Genomic DNA, 21,049 nt, shown 5'->3' with positions numbered 1-21,049 from the left:
AATTCGAAACCACGGCGAGTTAATCAAAACCGAAGGAAGGATCATTAATCCTTCATGGTGCATCCTCCCCCGGTTAGACAAGGACTTGGACATGATCCAGAATGAGACAACGACATCCGTGGACAAGTCATGCGTCTCGAATTCTCCAAATTCAAAGGTGGCGACCCGATCGATTGGTTGTATAAGGCAGAGCAATTCTTCACATACCAAGGTACAACGGAAGAATACAAGGTGACGTTTGCGAGCTTCCATCTTGAGGATGCGGCGTTTCATTAGTTTCGAGTAGCCAATGCCATTGAGGCTATCGAAACTTGGGCTGACTTTTACGCCGATATCACGCGGTGATTTGGAGCGCCGGGGTATGAAGACTTCGATGCTCTCCTCTCAAAGATGGTGCAAAAGACCACGATTGGGGCATACCAAGAAGAATTTGAGAGGATAAGTAGCCGATGTTATCCACCATGGATGGATCAGCAACTTCGCAGCACCTTCATCTCCAGGCTGCGGGGAAACATACAAGCCGATGTGAGGGCTCTAAGGCCTAGAACCTTAAAGGAGGCCTTCAAAGATGCGGTGCTTATGGAAGACAAACAGAGGGCCATGAAGTTATACCTAAAATAGAGTTGGACGAGCCAAGGAAGCCGCAATTAAGCTCAACCAACCATAACGGCGGTAAATATTACTAGAGTACCGAGAACCGCTGCTACGATGGTGCCTCCTCGAGCACTCTTGAAGCCATCACAAGATGTGAAGTATGCACCTAGAGGTCCGAGACAAGCACTCACACCTGCTCAAGTGGAGGAACGGAGGGCCAAAGGCCTATGCTTTCGTTGTAATGAGAAGTTTGTACCCAGGCATCGCTGTGCTAAACCAATGGGATCGGCGATGCTAATCGACAGATTGGAGGAGGCTGAGGATGAGTTTGCATCTGAAAATGAAGGTATGGCTGGACATTAAGGAGAAGAAGCTAAGGAGCAACCCATGGAGGACATGATAACCAAAATCTCCTTCCACGCCTATTCAGTGATAGTTGCGCGAAAGACCTTGCGGGTGAACGGTGTAGTCAAGAACACCACAGTGAGAATCTTGATTGACACTGTGTCCACCCATAACTTTATTGACAAGAGGCTCCTTAGGAAGATTGGGCTCGAGTCGGAACCCACGGAAGGGTTCGATGTGACGATTGGAGATGAAACCACATTGCAAGCAGATTTTATTTGTGGAGCTGTGGAATTGAAGGTGCAATGCCAAACTTTCACATTGGATCTTTATTCGTTGACCTTGCGAGGTGCCAACATTATTTTGGGGACTCAATGGCTTCAAAGCTTGGGGCCCGTAACATTTGATTTCTCAAACCTCACACTGACATTTCAGAGGAATGGACGAAGGGTGCTGCTGGATGGAAATCAACCGCGGCAAGGGCCGACATTGCAACCACTTGTGGGTTTTCCTTGTGCGCCCTGTCTTCCTCTTTCTGATCAAAGATCTTAGTTGGTTGCACTATTTTCTAGGGATTGAAGTCGTCTACAATTCAGGGGGAATCACCTTGATGCAGTACAAGTATGCCTCCGACCTTCTTCACCGAGCTCACATGGAGAATTGTAAGAGCGTCTCAACCCTCATATTTATTACGGACAAACTTGCACGTGACTGTGGTACAACTCTTGGTGATGATGATATTTTCAATTATCGAAGCATAGTTAGGGGATTGCAATATCTTACGTTAATAAGGACAGACATTTCTTTTGTTGTAAATAAGATCCAGCAATATCTTTCCAAACCCACTGATGTGCATTGGGAGGCAGTCAATCGTATCTTAAGATACATCAAGGGCACAGCAGCTCTAGGACTCAGCATTCGACATTCCAGCCCACCCTCTTGAGTGTGTTCACAGACACAGATTGGGCTGGTTGTGTAGATTACCGCAAGTCTACAGGAGGCTTTGCAGTATTCTTAGGTCCTAACCTAATCTCATGGAGTTCTTGCAAACAACCCACAGTGTCCTGGTCTAGCACTGAAGCTGAATACAAGGCCTTGGCAAATGGCACAGCTGAAGCAACGTGGGTGCAATCTTTGCTAAAAGAATCGGGCATATGCCAGCCACGACCTCCAGTCTTATGGTGCGATAATCTTGGAGCTACCTATCTAGCAGCCAATCCAGTTTTTCATGCATGGACAAAGCCTATAGAGGTGGATTTCCACTTCGTCAGGGAGAAGGCTGCATTGGGTGCATTTGATGTCCACTTTGTATCGTCTAATGACCAGGTAGCAAATAGTTTCACCATACCGGCTACGCGCTACATGCTTGATTGCCTACGACGCAATCTGAACCTTATTACAGTTAAGATTGAGGGGGAATGTAAACATAGTAGATAGCGATGTATTACGCATGCAAATTATGGCGTAGCATAATTGAAGGGATTGATTCTACTTATAGATAAAAGGATTTGATTGTATAGGATCATGAAGATATATTCTAATAGCTTCTCTGACTATTTCCCTACATCTCACCTGTGTACCTGCTGGTACTTCCATCATTGTTGAAAATTCTGTGCATATTATCTGTGCCTTGATGTCTGAGGAGGTAATTAATAAAAGATTAGCTGCTTTCTTGCATCCCTTGTATTCTTATATTATTGGCAAAGTGCAAATAAATGTAATGTGTCACAAGGAAATGACTATCCAATATGAATGTGAAAGTTATCATTGCATGTGTGTGAAGTGAATTAAATTAGTTGCTTTATCCTCTCTTTTTTCCAAAAAAAAAAAGGTACAGATGAATAAAAAAAATGAAATAATACTTGCCAATTGTGTGTGAAGTGAAATAAATTAGGTTTGACTACAATATAAAGTTTCATTCTATTTAATTCAGTCTTAAAATCTATCTCATGTTTGAGTGTCTTACTAGGTTGAAGTATCAAGACGGATAGGTGTGAATATATGGATCCACTACTTAATATGCGTTTTCTTACACATGTGGATCTATTCGTTTTGGATTTCATAATTATGAGGGACTTTTCACATTGAGTATTTTTACGTCTATAAAATTATTTTAAGAAAAAAAAAAGCAGATATGAATGCAACTCTTTGGACTAAAGTGAATGAAATTGTTCTGATGTGACCTAGAGATTTGCAGTTAAAATTTATGACTGAGGATTTTCTATTTATCTCCTACTTGGTTTATGATTTCTGATAAAAAGGGAGAGAATGTTTTGGATTTGGACTGTTCTGCACTTGACTTGGTTAATGTGAAGAACTGCATGTAATGTGATTTTCTATGTGATGCTTATGTGAACAGTACTTAATATTATTTTTTCTTTCACACATGCATTTCATGTGTATCTAGTGTTTGTGATTGTTTTATGTTTATTGAAAAATTCTAGATGTTTGTATCGTGCTCAATTGGCAACTTTGTAATTTAAATATTTTTAAAAGGATGCAAGTTTTTGTCACCGAATTGCTGAAGGAGGAAATTGTTAGATTTTTTATATTAGCAATTCGTGTATAAAAGAATATGTCAGGATGTATTTAGAATATTTTGTATGATCATAATTATAAAAGGCTTGAACTTATATTTAACGCACACTTTACAAGAGTTGGGATGAGTTAAAGATATCTTCTAAATCATTAAAAGAGTGTTTGAACAATTTTATAACATTTTAAATAGTATAAAATGTTATCTTTGAAGTGTTCAAACCAATGTATTGAAAAGCGAAAAAGGTGGTCGCCATGGCGGGGCGGCGCACCGGCCGCCCCGCCACTCGTCTTGGTGCTGGTAGAAGGCAGTTTGCCGCATTGGCGGGCCGCCTGAGCGCTAAAAAGCGCTAGTAGGCCACGCAGCCGATAAGGGCGGGCTGGCGCTTTGGCCCGCCAAACCCGCCTTATCGGATTTGGCTGTAGTGGATCGGATTATCCAATATCCACTGAAAAAACTAACCAAACCATTAACCATTAATATTTCTTCTCTCTCTCTCGCTGCTCGCTGCGCCCTCTCTCTCTCTCACTAAAATTCCTAAATCCCTAAATCCCTAATCTCTCTCTCGCTGTGCCCTCTCTCTCTCGCTACGCCCTCTCTCTGATAATAATGATAATATGTTCGTTAATTAGTTAATGATAGTTAATTACTTAATTCAGAAATTAATTTAGTAATTATCTGATAATATGTTTTTCAGTTTTTCTCTATTTTAGTATTTCTTATTACTTAATTCCTATAGTTAATTTAAAAATTAATTGAAGTAGTTATCTGCTATTTTGCTAATCTGTTGAATACTTGAAATGTTAATTAGTAATCTATTAATGATTGTTAATTACTTAATTCATAAATTAATTTAGTAACTATCTGATAAGTGATAATATGTTTTTCAGTTTTTCTCTATTTCTTATTACTTAGTTCCTCGTTTCTTCTATTTTTTCTCTAATTCTGTTAATTAAGATTTAAGATTGTTAATTATTTGATTCAGAAATTAATTCAGTAATTGTCTCATAATATGTTTTTCTCTGTTTCTTATTTCTTAATTCCTCTAATTAATTCAGAAATTAAGATTATAGATTAAGATTTAATAGTGAGTTAACTTTTAGTGTTAATTTGTTTCTAACCTTTCTCTTGAATTAGTGAATTACTGGATTAAGTTATTAAGTATTAACTAGAGAGTAATTTAGTAATCAATAATTAGTAAATAACTAAATATCTTACTATCTGTTTTACTGGAGGAGGTAAAACAGTAATTAATTACTATTTTTAAGTCTGAAATGTGAATTATGAATTATCAATCATATTTTTTTTTGTCCAATTTCATTACAGAATACAGGTAGTCAAATATGACCACTAATTCCTCTCAAACACCATCTGTGGTTGGGTCAACTTCATCTGAATTTTTTGTGCTTGTTGGCTCCAATGATCCAGGGTGGCAATATGGATACATTCCAAATAAAATTGATGCCAACACGGTGAAATGTAGATTTTGTGGGAAGGTTACTAAAGGAGGAATTAGTAGATTCAAGAAGCATATTGCTCATGTTAGAAGTGATGTTGCGCCTTGTCCAAAAGCTACAGATGAGGCAAAAAAGGTTATTAAAGAGCATATAGAAGGGAACAAAAGGAGAAAGGAGGATAAATCAAAAGAGGAAGTAGAATTGAGAGCAGAAGTAAATATATTTGGAGAAAAGGAAGATCCAGAAATTTTAGAAGTTGGAAGTAAAAGGCCAAGAAGTAGAGGTCCTTTAGACAAATACACATCTATTGATCCAGAAGTTTCAATTAGAGAGCGAGGGAAGATGGTACAGACAAGTATAAAAGATACTTTTGCAAAAGAACAAAGAGATAGAGTGCTAATGTACTTAGCTCATTGGGTTTATAAGTGTGGCATTCCCTTTAATGCTGTTACTGATAAATCATTTTATGTTTTGATGGAAGCAGTTGGTCAGTATGGTCTGGGGTTCAAGCCGGCAACTATGCATGAGTTACGTGAGCCACTTTTGAAAAAGCAAGTGGCTAAAACAAATGGTGATTTGGAGAATCATAGAGCTGCATGGAAGAAAAATGGCTGCTCCATTTTAACTGACACTTGGACAGATAGAAAAGGAAGAAGCATTATGAATTTATGTGTCAATTATGAGCTGAGGGTTAGTTTTCTACGTTCAGTTGATTGTTCTAAAGATTCACATACAGGTGGATACATTCACAATATTGTTGTTGAGGGTATCAAGGAAGTGGGAGAGGAAAATGTACTTCAAGTTGTGACTGATAATGTTGCTGCTAATTTAGCAGCTACACGGTTGCTAAAGCAAAATTATCCTTGTATATATTGGACATCTTGTGCTGCCCACTGTATAGATTTGATGTTAGAGATGATATCAAAGGAAGGAAGGATTAAGCGTTCAATTGAACGTGGAAGGGAAATCACTGTGTTTATTTATGGACATCACAAAACATTGAGTTTGATGTGTCAATTTACACAAAAAAAAGGAAGATCGTAAGACCCGGGGTTACAAGATTTGCCACTTCATTTCTCACATTACAGAGTCTTTTGGAGAAGAAAGAAAAATTAAAGCTTATATTTACTTCCGATGAATTTTTAAGTTGCAAATGGTCAAAAACTGTGAAAGGAAAGAGGGTTTATTCTACTATCCTCAATAACCAATTTTGGAGGTAAGTGTCATTAGCAGTTAAAGTATTCACTCCTTTGGTGAAGTTGCTACGAGTTGTTGATGGTGAAAGAAAGCCACCAATAGGATTCATATATGGTAGATTGAAAGATGTCAAGAAAGAAATAAAGAATATTTTCAATAATAATAAGACATCTTCCAAGCCCTTTTTAGATGCAATTGATCACTACACAAATGGAAAGCTTGATACACATCTCCACGCTGCTGCATATTACTTAAATCCATACTATTTTTATAGAGATTTGGATGAGATGGAGATTGACTTTAATGTAATGGATGGTGTTTTTAGTTGTATTGAAAACTTTTATCTAGATCAAGCCATTCAAGTTCACATTTCAAATGTGGAGATGAAAGCATATAAGGATGTCACTGGGATATTTGGGAGACCACTAGCAAGATTAACAAAAGAAGTTAACAATGATGAATTCAACCCAAGTAATAATTATTAATTAGCATATGTTGTAAAAGTGTAAAATATGTCTTTTACAGTTTTATTTTTTGTATGTTACTAAGTTACTTTTTAATTTTTATGGTTATAGCTTATTGGTGGAGTGTATATGGAGCCGGTGCCCCATACTTGAAATGTATGGCAGTTAAGATTCTTAATTTAGCATGTAGCTCCTCAGGATGTGAAAGAAATTGGAGCTCCTTTGAATGGGTAATATATCATTAATCATTGTATTGACTAAGCTAAATTGATGAATTTTATTATCAAATTGATTTAGTCTTTGATTTGATGATTTCAGATTCATTCAAAGAAGATAAATAGATTGGAAGTGAAGAGGCTAAATGATCTTGTTTATGTACAATTTAATGCAAGAATGTTGTGATAATTTTGAATCTTTGATTATGTATTTATGTTATTATAGTTGTGAATTGTGGTTATGTTATTGTGGATGTGAATTGTGATTATGTTATTTAGTATTTTATTTTAGAACTTGTTGCTATTTATGTATTTATGTTATTATGGTTGTGAATTGTGATTATGTATATTATATCTGTTTATTTATTTATTTATAATTTTTTTATATTAAAAATGCTAGACCGCCTTGTCACCCGCCTTGTCGCCTGCCTTCTGCCTAGGCGCTAGGCGGTGGGGTGACCGCCTGCCATCCGTGGCCGCCTTTCAAAACATTGGTTCAAACGATATCATAACGTTTGGAGTAGTATGACAAATACTTATAGGTATTGAAATGACCATTCTATATTCAATCAACTACTCCGCTGTTCAAATAGACCTTCGGGAGTTCAAACGCTTTTGGCGGAGACCATGAAGATTGCGTGTTTGAATGGCTTTTCTGACAGTCGAACGCTCGAGCCATAGATGACTCATCAGAGTCTAACTTAAAGCGATTTTCTAGTAATTTTTCTCATAAATATATGAGTCATTAAACCCTAGTACGTTAGAGGACGAGAGAAAATGTTTTGAAGATTAAATTCTTTTAGCTTTTCTAGAAATTTTCTAATTGTTGTTGTCATGCCCATCTTTGAAACAAGTAACTGTTTCGAGAGGCAATAAGATAGATTTATCCAATCTTGAGAATCACATAAATTGGATTGATCAATCACAGGAAGCAATTCATCGTTGGTCACAAATGCTTTAACATGAGGCAGCTCATTCACAATATTCAACTTGAAGACTCGCATGTCTTCGTGGCTACGAAAGGTGTTGGAGTTCCCTCCTTCTGTCGCACATAAATATAGTGGAAAAACTATTCTTGCTTGCCTATTATTCTTGAGTTGCGAAGTTGCGAGGAAGGCGCAACGGGGGACTGACATTGATGTTTCAATTGTTACACTCAATGCTTTAATTAATGCACTTATTTTCTCCATGATATTTTAACTATAGTGAATAGGATATGGGGACACTGACAATGATTTCCGCAGTCAAGCTTTCAAGTTATTAACGTGTACAAAAGGGAGAGGGCAAGGGGGAGGAGGTACGCTCACTTCTGTTTGTTAATCCTAAAAGATAGAGAGAAGCAGAGCTAGCACTTCTCTTTGTTCTTCTCTTCGTGGCTTCCACAATGGCGGTGGGATCGGTAGTCGGTGGATGGTTCGCGTCGAGCATCGTTAGTAACCTCATCACTTCCCTCATATCCTATGTTAAAGAGGACCAGTCCAAGAGGCAGCTCGGCCTTAAGGACCACCTGAAAAGGCTAGAGAAGACCCTTCCCAAGATCCAAGCAGTGATGGACGTGGTCGATAGCGGCCATATCAAGGAGGAGAACCCAGAGCTGGCGCGTTGGTTGTGGCAGTTTAGAGATGCGGTTGACGAGGCAGAGGACTTCATAGATGAGATGGACTACTACCAACTGGAAGAAGAAATCAAGGGGAAGAAGAGCAAGGTGAGTCATGCTGCCTCCCGCCTCAAAACTATTTTTGAGCGTGCCGTGCGTAAGGATACCACTTTAGAAAGGTTGAAGAATATAGTTAAGGGATTAGATGAGGTTGCAGCTGATGTAGGGCATTTTGTTCATTTGGTGGGCAAATTAAAGCACAAGCAACCTTCGAACACGAGTAACCGTTATACTAGTTCCCTTTTACCTGTTGAACACAAAGTGGTTGGGCGAGATGATGAGAAAGACAACTTAATAAACAAATTGCTAAGTTTCAGTTCTGCATCTGTTAGGAGGAATTTTTCCATTCTACCTATAGTTGGGGTTGGAGGGATTGGGAAGACTACTCTTGCACAATTTGTATACAACGACGAGAGAATAGAGAAGCACTTTAGCCCGAGGATATGGGTGTGTGTCTCTAATAATTTTGATGTTCTCTCACTTACAAAGAAGATTTATGAAAGTTTAAAGCTTCATCAAAATCATACCATCGATAATCTTGATTTGCTTCAACGGGAGATTTTAGAAAGTTTGAAGTCGAAAAAAATTCTGCTTGTGTTGGATGATGTCTGGAATGATGATGATAGAGAAAGTTGGGGTAAGTTACTAGCACCTTTCAGTTCAGTAGAGGGTGGAAGCATGGTCTTATTAACAACACGAATGGAAAAAATTACAAAGATGATGACAGGTACCATGGAACCTATATTCTTGAGGGGTTTGAGTGAAGAAAATTACTGGGATTTCTTTAAGAACTGTGCATTTGGTGATGAGGACCCCAAGAATTATAACAAACTGCAAGACATTGGAAAGAAAATTGTAGAAAAGTTAAAAGGGTCCCCCTTAGCTGCAAAGACTGTGGGAGGGATATTGAGGAACAATTTAGATGATGAGCACTGGGAAGATATCTTAAATAGTGAAATTTGGGAACTAGAACAAAGCCAGAATGACATAATGCCAGCTCTGAGACTAAGTTATCAACATCTCTCTTCACACCTGAAGCCTTGCTTTAGGTTTTGTAGCATATTTCCTCAAGATTGTGAGTTTGATAAGGAGCAAATTATCTACATGTGGATGGCTCTAGGTCTGGTTCAGAAGCCTGTGAAAGGAAATAGACGACCAGAGGATATAGGACATGAGTACTTCGATGATCTAGTGAAAAAATCATTTTTTGATTGTAAAACGGATTACGGAGTCTATGTTATGCATGATTTACTCCATGAGCTTGCAGAATCTGTTTCCCAGGGTGAATGCTTTAGAATTGATGAGAGCTCTGGGCCCAAAAGTATACCTACAAGTATTCGTCACTTATCAATCAGTAATTCTGTTGCTCTTCCTATACCTGAGATCATCAAACTCAAAAACTTGCGCACACTTTTGATAAATTCAGATTCCAGTGAAGATGACATTCTTAAGGTGCTCAAAGGTCTGAAAAGCCTGTGCATATTGGTAGTGGGAAATTTTAATATCATTGATGATTGTATTAGTAGCCTAATACACCTCCGCTACTTAGCTGATCATGATATTTCTCATGTCCCTAAATCAGTGAATAAGCTTTACCACCTCCGATTCTTGTATTATCATGATAGATACCTCCATTTCTCAGATTTTTCAGCAGATTCAATCGACAACCTTATTAACCTTAGAATCTTAAGTACTCCAAATACTCGGTGGGGCAAAATATCTGGTATAGGGAGACTAACCTCACTTCAGATTTTGGAAAAGTTCATTGTTGCAGTGAATGGGAATAACTTTTTGGAGTTGAAAAACTTGCGAGAGCTCCGTGAACTAGTTATTGAGAGCCTCGAAAACGTATCAAGGGTTGAAGATATCTTTGAAGCAAATTTGAAGGAAAAAGAGCACATCCAAAAACTGACTTTAAACTGGACTGGCAAATATTATACATATAGAAGTAGTGGAAGCCCAGAGGTTGATGAGCAGATACTTGACGTCCTTGAACCACATTCCAATCTCAAGAAACTGATAATACGATGTTATATGGGCCGCAGAAGTCCACATTGGATGTCTCCTCAATCTCTATCAAAGTTAGTATCTATTCAATTTTGGAATTGCGATGGATGGGAAGACCTATCACCTCTTGGACAGCTACCCTACCTTGAGTCTCTAGAATTATATGACATTCGTTCGTTAAAGTCGGTTGGCAGTGCACCCAACAGGGGAACTGAGGTTCGCGTTTTCCCATCGTTGAAACAGCTATCTATTATAAACATGCCGGCACTAGAAGAGTTCTATGGAGGAGCGACCCAATGGCTTCTATGTTTGAAAACTCTAGAGGTTTCTAATTGCCCCAAGCTGAGAGTGTTTCCAAATCTGCCTTGTGGCTTAATTAAATTGTCTATTAACAATGTGAGTTGGGTTACTCTTCCACAACTGTGGCACGACCAGGTAGAGGCATCATCGTCATCATCATCTCTTTCCTCACTGGAAATCTACTCTTGTGGAGACCTCGTGTCCTTAGCCGAGGGTTTGTTACTGCATCCTCAGCTTTTTACATCTCTCGTGGAGTTGGTCATTCAGAACTGTAGTGAGCTGACACATTTACCTATCGGAGGATTCGGGAAATTCACCCTCTCAAGGAACTCATGGTAACGGGTTGTCCGAAACTGCGGAACGGCTCAACATCAGGAAGGTTCCTTCCTTCGTCGCTGCACACCCTTGTTATACAGCATTGCGATGCACTGGATCCATTACCTAACAAAGCTCCGCAAGACCTCGGCTTTCTCACTAGAGTGATTATAGTTGGCTGTGCAAACATCAAATCCCTTCCCTTGGCAGAAGTGCTTGGAAGATGGAAAGCTCTAGACCATTTGTCGATTAAGGATTGCTCACAGCTAGAATCCCTGGGGGGTCTGCAAGCACTCCCATCCCTCAAGTATTTGGAAGTGAACAAATGCCCCAGTTTAGTTGCAGATGCTTCATCATCATTGTCAACGTCGCTAGCGGAACATCCCTCTTCCTCAACTTCCTTAATATTGGACGCGATTCGCATCGACGATCCCTCGCTGTTATGCACTGTGCCATTGAAAAGCATCTCCGCCCGAAATCTGCATCTTGAATGCTGTATTGGAATCCGATCCTCAGCACTAGAAGAATGGGCGTTAAAGAACCGCACCTTGCTGCAAGCGCTATATATAAGAGATGTATCCTCTTGGCAGTTCCTGCTTGAAGAACAGCAAAGCCTCTCTTGTCTCCTAGTTCTACGGGTATACCACTCCAGAGAGCTACACTCACTGCCAAAACTTCCATCATCGCTAAAAGAACTGCGGTTACATGATTGTTCCCCAGAGTTGGTAGAGAGGTGCCTACGACATTCCGGTCCGGATTGGCCCAAGATTCAACACATCCCTGATGTACAAATAGGCAGTTATAACAAGAAGAAATTAGCAACTATTACTCTAGAAGAACACAATTGCCAAATCCGGGTATGAGTTCTTTCACCGTCCCCTTAATATTTAATTCCTCGGGATATAACAATGAATTTCCCGTTCGTCCGTCCTTATATTTACATTTCTCAATTGTCTGTTCTTTTTATATATCCAATGAAACTTTTCGGTGCCTTTATAGCATTCCCTGTAGTCTAGTGCACCAAGATGTGCCCATTCTTCTTAAATTTTTAGTTAGTTAAATTCGTATAGGCAAGATCGTAGTACGTTCTCTCTCATTAACTATTTTCCTGGTTGGTCATTTTAGATTACTGACAAACATGTTACACATTAGGTGTTTCAGTAACATCAATACTACTTGGATTTTTCTGTTTGGTCAATAACCAGTTTGCAATTCAGAAATGATGTGGCAAATTTTAATTTCGAGTTCACATTTCAGATTAGTCTTGTGAGAACTTTATGAGATTCACATGTTTCTCCGAAAAATAGAAACTTATAGTTGATGTCAATAATTCAACTAATCACGACGATGCCTCTTCATCCTTATATTTGTTGAAATAAAAGTGGATTTTTTTATGATCCTATTCCAAAGAATTGTACAATTCCTACCGTGTTTATACGGTGATGACACTACAGGATAGATCCATATCAAATGATTTGATTCTTTGTTTTAATTAGGTTTGAAAAACCGATATTGATTATTGCTCTATATAGATTTCAATCTTTTTGAAGGTTTTAAACAAGAAGTGTGATTTCATGACAAAAACCCAAAAGACCATCAACTCATGATGCTGAAAAGATAAGAAGTGTTAAGCAGAGATTGTGGTGATCAGCTTGTATCTGGTGCACTTGGCTAGATAGAAATAGTAAAAATTTTCAATTTTCCGACAAGAAGGGATATGTCGAGCTTCTACATCAGATTAATACTATGTTACTTTGCTGGGCAGGAATGAAGAATGCGGACGCTCTAGAGCAGAGGAATGAAAGAAGAACCAGAAGAAATTATTCACAAGAACCAGAAGAAATGATTCTGCTGATATCTTGATTTTTTTTTTCTTCCATCCTGGTTGCTTATGTGTAGTTTTTGTTGTCTTAGTTTTGATGGTGATACTATTTTGCTTGTTTTATTTTGTTCAGTTTTATGGTGAAATGATGTGATATTGTTGTTTTGGATGTTGAATTTATTTGGTGTGGGGTTATAATGTTTATGTTTTTTCTTTAGAAAAAAAATAAACTCCCGATGTTGAACTGGAGTGTTGGAAACTGTACCGATCCAGTTTCATGTAGTGGTTTTGTGGAATTTTTCAAGTTAATTAATTGTAAGTCTTCCGAGAAGATCAAAGCAAAGAGTGAAATAATTATTGCATACTTTGTTATTCAACATCTCCGAGTGGCACATTTCAAGTTGTATTAAAGATAATATGAGTGAGAAATTTGATACTTGTATTTACGCTCTTCCATATTCATGATGACTTTCAAAAGTAAAAGATCGTTGTCTTTATATCTGATTATTATCTTAGCTCACTCACAAAGACTGCAACTTTGGCAAACAATGGACTACATAGAACATTAAAGGGATAATTGTTTATCTAAAAAGAATCATTGTAGCCAAATCCCTCAAAATATTTATTCTCACAAATAACCCATCAATTTCTTAAATAAAGATTGATTTGTACCACTTTAACTCTCCTTTAAACTGTGCCTTTTCACAGCCTTTTTCCCAGATATCACACTCCGATAGAGGACGTGTGCGAGATGAGATGGATGTCAATAAGTTCCAAGAGGAATTATGATATAAATCCAAAATTGATGGGTATTTTAATAATAAAATAGTTATTCAGTGTTTGGTGCAATCTATTTAGGGGTGAAAACGAATTGGATACGGATCGGATAGTACTTAACTCATATCCGAATTCATATTTTTAGTCCGGATACGGATTCGAATACAGATATTGGACGGATAACAAAATTTAAAACTATATCCTAACTAAACAGATTTGGATAATTTTCGGATAGAGGATCGGATCTTAAATGAATATTAATTAAATTTAAAATAATTATAATATTTTATTTAGATATAATTAAACAAAAAATTATTAAGAGTTTTACAACAAATAATTTTTTTATATGCCAAATATATAAAATTACAGAAATTAATCTCTATAAATAATATATAACGTATTATTAGTAATAATATTAATATTTACTATTTAAATAAGCAAACTAAAAATTATAAATCATTTAAAAAAATATGTGAGTAAACGAATATCCGATATCCGTATCCAAATCCGAAAAATATATCCGACCGGTAACTAAATCCGTATCCGAATTTTTTTCAAAAATTCTATCCGTATCCGAATCGAATAGAAATTTTTATCTGAATTCGATCCGAGTCAGGTCAAGTCGGAGTTAATCCGACCCGTTTTCACCCCTAAATCCATTCCAAGAATTTATATACATTTTTTTTTCCTTCTTTCCGGATGACACGACACGTCGGATCCCAGGAGAGAAACCTGACACTCTTTTGCCGAAGAATTTCTTGACTTGGCATTCCTTACCTTCAGAAAATGGAACTAGCGGAAGGAGTAAGTTTTTAGATCACCATCAAGGGATGAGGAAAACGGGGTTTATTTTTAGCAAATGAAATGCTCTATTGATAACCAATAATAATAAAAGTAGTTTATTTTATTGGTAAAATATATAGGGTACCAATTGTAATTTCACTATTAATATGTAAGACATACTATCTATCACTAAATCCAAAACCCCAATGCCACAAACCGTTGAGATCCGCAATTTAGTTTTGTAACTTTGCTGATGAAATAAACCCATGGGTACTTTAAGGTTAATGATGGCCTGATATATTGGATCCTTTGTTGGAAGAAGCAGTGGAAGATATTTAATTTAGCTTTCCATTGGTTGACAGAGCTTGCATGGGAGCACTTGCACCAACATTGGTTGACAGAGTTTGATTCCTCATAGGACACTCAAGGTTGTCCTTGAAATGCAAGATGTATACTGAATCCTGCCAGAGGAATGTTGCACAATCTATTATAGTTTATTACACCCAGTTTCCTAGAATCGATGCATCTACTTCTCACAGTACTTAACAGAACAAACTCAACAACTTCTTGAGACGGTATGTTTTTATTTTCGGCCCATACATGAGAAAAGTTTGATGCAGACTGTTTTTCAGCTTTTCAGTACATCCTGATACAGCCTCCAACATTTAAAAGCTTTTCAATTCAATACATCCTGATACAGCCCCCAAACATTTATAATCTTTCAGAATGTGGCAACAAAGATATCGCAGTTCTGGGAATGATGATGCTTTTTCAGTCTCCTTCGACGAGCATTGCTTGCCATGTCAGCGTGGCAAATCATTTTGATCAGTTGACAAGAATAAAAATATTTTGAGATAGATAAATAGACATTGCATGATTTTTTTTTCCCAGAATCTGAGTAAATTTGATATCGATATTGTGATGGAGGGTTATTTACTTATTCTGTTATTATGCCAGAGATATAATGTTAGTACTAATCAGACAGAAGATTAAGAGAAAGCAACTTGTTTTCAGTAAATTTCAGGTTTCAGTGAAACTTTATTTTCATAAACCCGGCAACCAAAAAGCCACTGAGATGTTGTAGTAGATATAGATTGCTTAAAATCAGTCAAAAAGTTAAAATATTTTTCTACCGGAGTCTGTTAAACTCACCAGTATTGGTTGTGAAATACAACAAGATCAGTTGGCACAGGCTTCCCATCATCATTTCTATTCCATCTGTAGAAAGCATGAGTTCTGTTTTTCAATTCTAATGTAGAATGTCCATAACTGGCCTCTCTAAATGCAGAGTAGTCTGGTTGCGGATCAGAGAACCTATCAATTAGGATGAAAAGAATGTGAATTAACTGAGAAACATCGAAGGGTTTTCTTCTGCAAACTTCCTTTACCGCAAAGCAAGACCTTCCTGATTGCCTCCATCACCAACGGTTACATAAATAGGAGCAGATTTATCAGGTACAGGATAACGTTTAGCAGATGTTATATTGTAGTTGACGTTGGAGATTCGATACTGTAGAGGAATAGAAATCTCAATTAGATGAAAATGTTAATCAATTATTTAAAGGAGATACTATTTAATCTCCCAAACTAAAGAATATGTAGTATAATTGAGAATTTTAGTGGAAAGTAAAATCAGCATATCTCTACTTAAAGATATAGTTGAGGAAATCACCGATCTCTCATAGGCATGAACATGGCCTGCAAAGATCATGTCAACTGTTGTGCAAATACCCAAATGGGTGAGAGAAGCAGAAGCAAAATCCTTCACCCTCAAACAAATCCAAATAGAATAGCAATAATTTGGAGCAAAGCTAATATCAATATGAAAACTCCAAATACAAGATGCTAGTTGTAGAGAACTTCAAATACCCAAGGTAATCACAAATATAAACACCAAATAGATGCAAACCATAAAGAGAAAAGAGGGAGAGACGAAGTTTACGTGGTTCGACAAAGTGCCTACATGCACGAGCGGAGCAATCTTTAATCCACTATGCAAATCACCAAATACAAAGAGTTTACAACTCTAATTTCACTCTAAACAATGGTGGCTCACCCCGACAAGTTCTCTCTTGTAAAATGCCCACACCAAATCCTAAAACCCAACATTTCTATTTATAGGGCTGGTTCACATTGGGTTTTTCCGCGTCGCGTTCGAACACTCTCGGGGGCGCGTTCGAACGCGCCCAACATTAAAACAGTAGAACTAAAGGGGCATTCGAACGCAGGAGGGGGCCGTTTGAACTCCTACAGAAACAGCTGCTCTCGGGTTGGTCCGTGTTCGAACGAGGCTGGGCCGTTCGAACGCCTGCATCACTCAGTCTCTGTCTGGGAACTGCGTTCAAACGCCCCCCAGGGCTCGTTTGAACGCACTGGCACATTAAGCCTACAATATGCTGAAATCTAAATTTGAGCCAAATTTCAATAATTCTCCACCTTGGCGAAAGATTCACAACTTCACCAAATCACTCTCCACCATTGCAAAGTGACTACAAATTCCAAAATTGCACTACCTGTAAATTTGCGTCAAATGACGCCAAATTCAAATAATTTCTGCAAACAATTCCAAAATAAACTCCAAATGGTCTTCACCGTTGCAAAGTATGTGCACCACTCCAAAACCCAAAGGCAACAAACTATGATGAGACTTCAAAGATGCCAAACAACTGTCTCCACCAATGCAAAACGAGTGAATGCACCATGCCAATGCCAAGTAGTCAAATATGCAAATAATTGGTCAAGTCTAAACAATGTTGAACCTTGACCCCAATCACAACTGCACTGTCGTCATGAACAACTAGAAGTGCATATGCCATTCTGTTAGGACACCGTGTAAACTTCTAGGTCTTTCTTCTCGGTCTACTAACTGCAATTGATTTTTCTTTCTACAAAGTTTTCTGAGTTGAGGTCTCCACCTAATGCAAACTTGAGTTTTCTACATCCAAATTCCTTGCTTTGGTAGACTTTGGCGAAGCACCAAGGATTTCATTCTCCACCTACTACGAAAAGTCTTTGCTTATGCCATTATGCAAATGCTTCTGATTCAAAATAGAAGACTCTCAAAAAGTTACAATTCTCTTGGAGACCTCATTCTTCAAATTTGGGCTTTGTGATTTACGATCATGTTTGCCTATCACATACAAATTCATTTTCCGAAGGCCTTTTATCACAACTCGAATTTCCAATGCAATTTTCAAAATTTCATCTTTCATTGTGATTGTGAAGCCTTTGGATTCCAATGCGCTCAATGAGATGAGATTCTTCTTCAAATGAGGGACATATCGTATCCCCGTCAACTCTTTCACTGATCAATCATGCAACTGCAAACGAACTATGCCAATTCCTTCAATTTTACAGGTATTATCATTACCCATAAAAACCATGCCATTGCTTAGTTCTTCAAAAGTACAAAACCAATCTCGATGAGGACACATATGGAAAGTGCAACCCGAATCCAAAATCCACTCATCTGTATGACATAGTACAGATGAACTGCTAAGTGCAATATCCAAATCCAAATTATCAAACTCATCTTCAAGATCGGCCACATTTGCCTTTCCCTTCTATTGATCCTTGCCATTCAAAGCCGGACAATCTTCCAATGCCTTTTGTTGCGACAATATGAACATTCATCTCTAGCAGAAATGTATCTACTGGACGATCCACTCTGCTTGCTAAACTTTCCAGTTTTTGATCTACCACCCACTATCAATGCTTCAGATGGAGAGTCCATATGGACCTGCTTATCTATCTTGCGATATTCATTATTGATCAATGCATTTGCAATATCCTCATAACAAATAGATTCTTTTCCATACAGTAAGGTAGTAGTCAAATAATCATATACATCGGGCAACGAATTCAATAACACTAAGGCTTTGTCTTCATCCAAAATTTCCACATCCAAATTTTGCAAATCCGCAAGTACCTTGTTGAAAGTATTCAAATGCTCGGCCATAGACGTTCCAACCTTGTACTGAAATCAGAAAAACATCTTCTTCAAATAGAGCCTATTCTTAATGCTCTTAGTCATAAACTTGTCTTCCAATTTCTTCCACAAGCTCTTCGCCGAGGTCTCCTTCATCACAAAGTACTTTTGATCCTTTGCTAGACAAAGCCGAATGGAGCTGCAAGCTTGTCGATTCATTTTCTTCCAATCTCTCGGATACATCTTCGGGCTTCTCCTCCAAGGTGATGTCCAATTCTTGTTGAAACAAGACGTCTATCACTTCACATTGCCACATTCCAAAATTATTGGTGCCATCAAATTTCTCTACTTCAATTTTGCATTTGAAACAAGTTTCCCTGATTTAGATGATTCCAACATATTTGCAAATCAATGCTATCCCCAAATTCAAAGCCTAGGTTTCTAAACTTAAAGCTCTGATACCCATTTGTTGTGCAAATACCCAAATGGGTGAGGGAAGCAGAAGCAAAATCCTTCACCCTCAAACAAATCCAAATGGAATAGCAATAATTTAGGGCAAACCAAATATTAGCAAATCTAATATCAATATCAATATGAGAACTCCAAATACAAGATGCTAGTTGTAGAGAACTTCAAATACCCAAGGTAGTCACAAATATGAACACCAAATATATGCAAACCACAAAGAGAAAAAAGAGAGAGACGAGGTTTCGTGGGTCGGCAAAGTGCCTACGTCCACGGGCGAAGGAATCTTCAATCCACTATGCAAATCACCAAATACAAAGACTTTACAACTCTAATCTCACTCTAAACAATGGTGGCTCTCCCCTACAAGTTCTTCTCTCTTGCAAAATGCCCACACCAAACCCTAAAACCCAACATTTCTATTTATAGGGCCAGTTCACATTGGGTTTCTCTGCATCACGTTCGAACGCCCTTGGGAGCGCGTTCGAACGCCCCCAATATCAAAGCAACAAAACCAAAGGGGCGTTCGAACGCAGGAGGGGGTTGGGTCGTTCGAACGCGGCAGGGTCGTTCGAACGCCTGCACAAAAGTCTGCTCTCAGGTTGGCTCGCGTTCCAACGCAGCTAGGTCGTTCAAATGCCTACATCACTCAGTCTCTATCTGGGAACTGCGTTCGAACGCCCCCAGGGCCCGTTCGAACGCACTGGCACATTAAGCCTGCAAAATACTGAAATTTGAATTTGAGCCAAATTTCAACAGTCAACTTTATGTTGTACAAACCAACTCTCAAAAGCATTCCTCATGCTTTCACCCTCCATATAGTGTGCTTCAATGCTGTTGTAAAGCGGCGCATGCATGAGCACGATTAGCCATGGTGTCTTCTCCCTGTCCACTCGTTGTCGTTCCCTCAGAAGCCAATGCCATTGAGGAGTGTATTTAACTAATTCCAAGTTACTTGCCACATTCAGTGCATGGATGAAGAAAGTTCGGAGAAAATCAACTTGAAAGAAATCATATGATGACAGGATGATGTAAGAGAATGCACGAATAAAATCATGTCGTAGTAATCTTTTAGCGTCTCCAGGTGCACCAAGCTCCCACCAATGCAGGGTCTGGCAAAAGGAAGAATATATGCAATCTTGCCTCTATTACTAGAGAGACTGGTTACACGGCTTGAGACATTACCACTTGACAGACTGAAACAGGAAAAGAACTAAATATGATCTCAACTAGCATACAACCCCGTCAAAGATCAGCACAGTTACAAGGCAAGAAGATTCTCAAGTTTATCCTCACAGTGCACTGACTTCCACAAGCTAACTCCTGTTTGGGCTTGAATTTATCTAAAACAAAAGATTTTTGTAGCTTCACTCTCTTCCAATTAAGCTTGAAAAGACCAGATTATCGAACTCAAGGGTTCAAGAAATACAAGAGAGCTAATAGCTGTTACTGTACTACTAAACTAGACAAGCCCCCGCGACCTTGTTGATTTATTGCAGCCTGGTTGACTCCAGAAACTTTTATCTACAGATAATAAATACATTTAAGCATAACCAAGTAAGACACTGTTAGCAACCACATTATATAAATGCTCAATAGAAAAAAATTACAATAATAAGGTGAACATTACCAAAAGGAGAAGATAACTTGAGAGCACAATGATATCACTGCATACCATAGCGAAGAACTGCTCTTCGAAGCCATATAAGGCGTTGTGTATCTATAAATATTGTTTGAAAGTAGAAACTTCTCCCTAACTTCACACTTGTTTTCTTTGCCAGCAGGATAAAATATGCCACGCTTCCATGTGGAATGTCGTAGTTGCTCCTCGTTCTTGATGACCATGGGAAAATGTCTCTTTAAATTTTATCGTAATCTTACTAGAAGCCTAGGACATTGCCTTAAATTAGTTGTGATCGATCGATTTTTAAAGTATGCGACCTTTACACTAGATTTGCTATACTACATCACTAAGGAAGTAGCTAGTTTGTTTCTAAGTCATGTGGCCAACTATTGGGGAGTTCTATAAAACATCGTAAGCAATAGGGATCCCCAATTCTTAGGTTAATTTAGGATAGAGTTGTTCAAGCTCTTATCGTCAAAACTCTAATTTTCCACAAGCTGTCATCCCTAAACTTATGGCCAAACTGAAAAAATGGATACTCTTCTTGAGCAATATTTGTGGCA

The 21,049-nt window shown here is 38.1% G+C and overlaps 1 protein-coding gene and 1 pseudogene across 1 annotated transcript; both read left to right on the top strand.

Moving 5' to 3' along the window:
* Positions 1-4,818: 4,818 nt before the first annotated feature.
* On the top strand, positions 4,819-6,762 carry LOC140793695 (uncharacterized). Its single transcript, XM_073145343.1, has 2 exons — positions 4,819-5,774; positions 6,705-6,762. Exons 1-2 carry the CDS (start codon positions 4,819-4,821, stop codon positions 6,760-6,762), a joined length of 1,014 nt encoding a protein of 337 aa, XP_073001444.1.
* A 1,325-nt stretch (positions 6,763-8,087) lies between these two features.
* Positions 8,088-13,041, top strand: LOC140793468 (putative disease resistance protein RGA3; annotated as a pseudogene).
* Positions 13,042-21,049: the final 8,008 nt, after the last annotated feature.

This window comes from Typha latifolia, chromosome 8, assembly GCF_019914945.1.
Source record: "Typha latifolia isolate L0001 chromosome 8, TyphaL0001v2, whole genome shotgun sequence".
In the NCBI taxonomy this organism is placed as follows: Eukaryota; Viridiplantae; Streptophyta; class Magnoliopsida; order Poales; family Typhaceae; genus Typha; species Typha latifolia.
The sequence above is the reverse complement of the archived record's forward strand: the minus strand, read 5'-3'. Positions and strand labels throughout refer to the sequence as shown.

Bases quoted from the DNA above. Each gene is read 5' to 3' on its own strand.
- LOC140793695 (XM_073145343.1), top strand. From the start codon at position 4,819: ATGACCACTAATTCCTCTCAAACACCATCTGTGGTTGGGTCAACTTCA. The intron at 5,775-6,704 runs GTTGCTAAAGCA...TTATGGTTATAG, and splicing joins GCTAATTTAGCAGCTACACG to CTTATTGGTGGAGTGTATAT.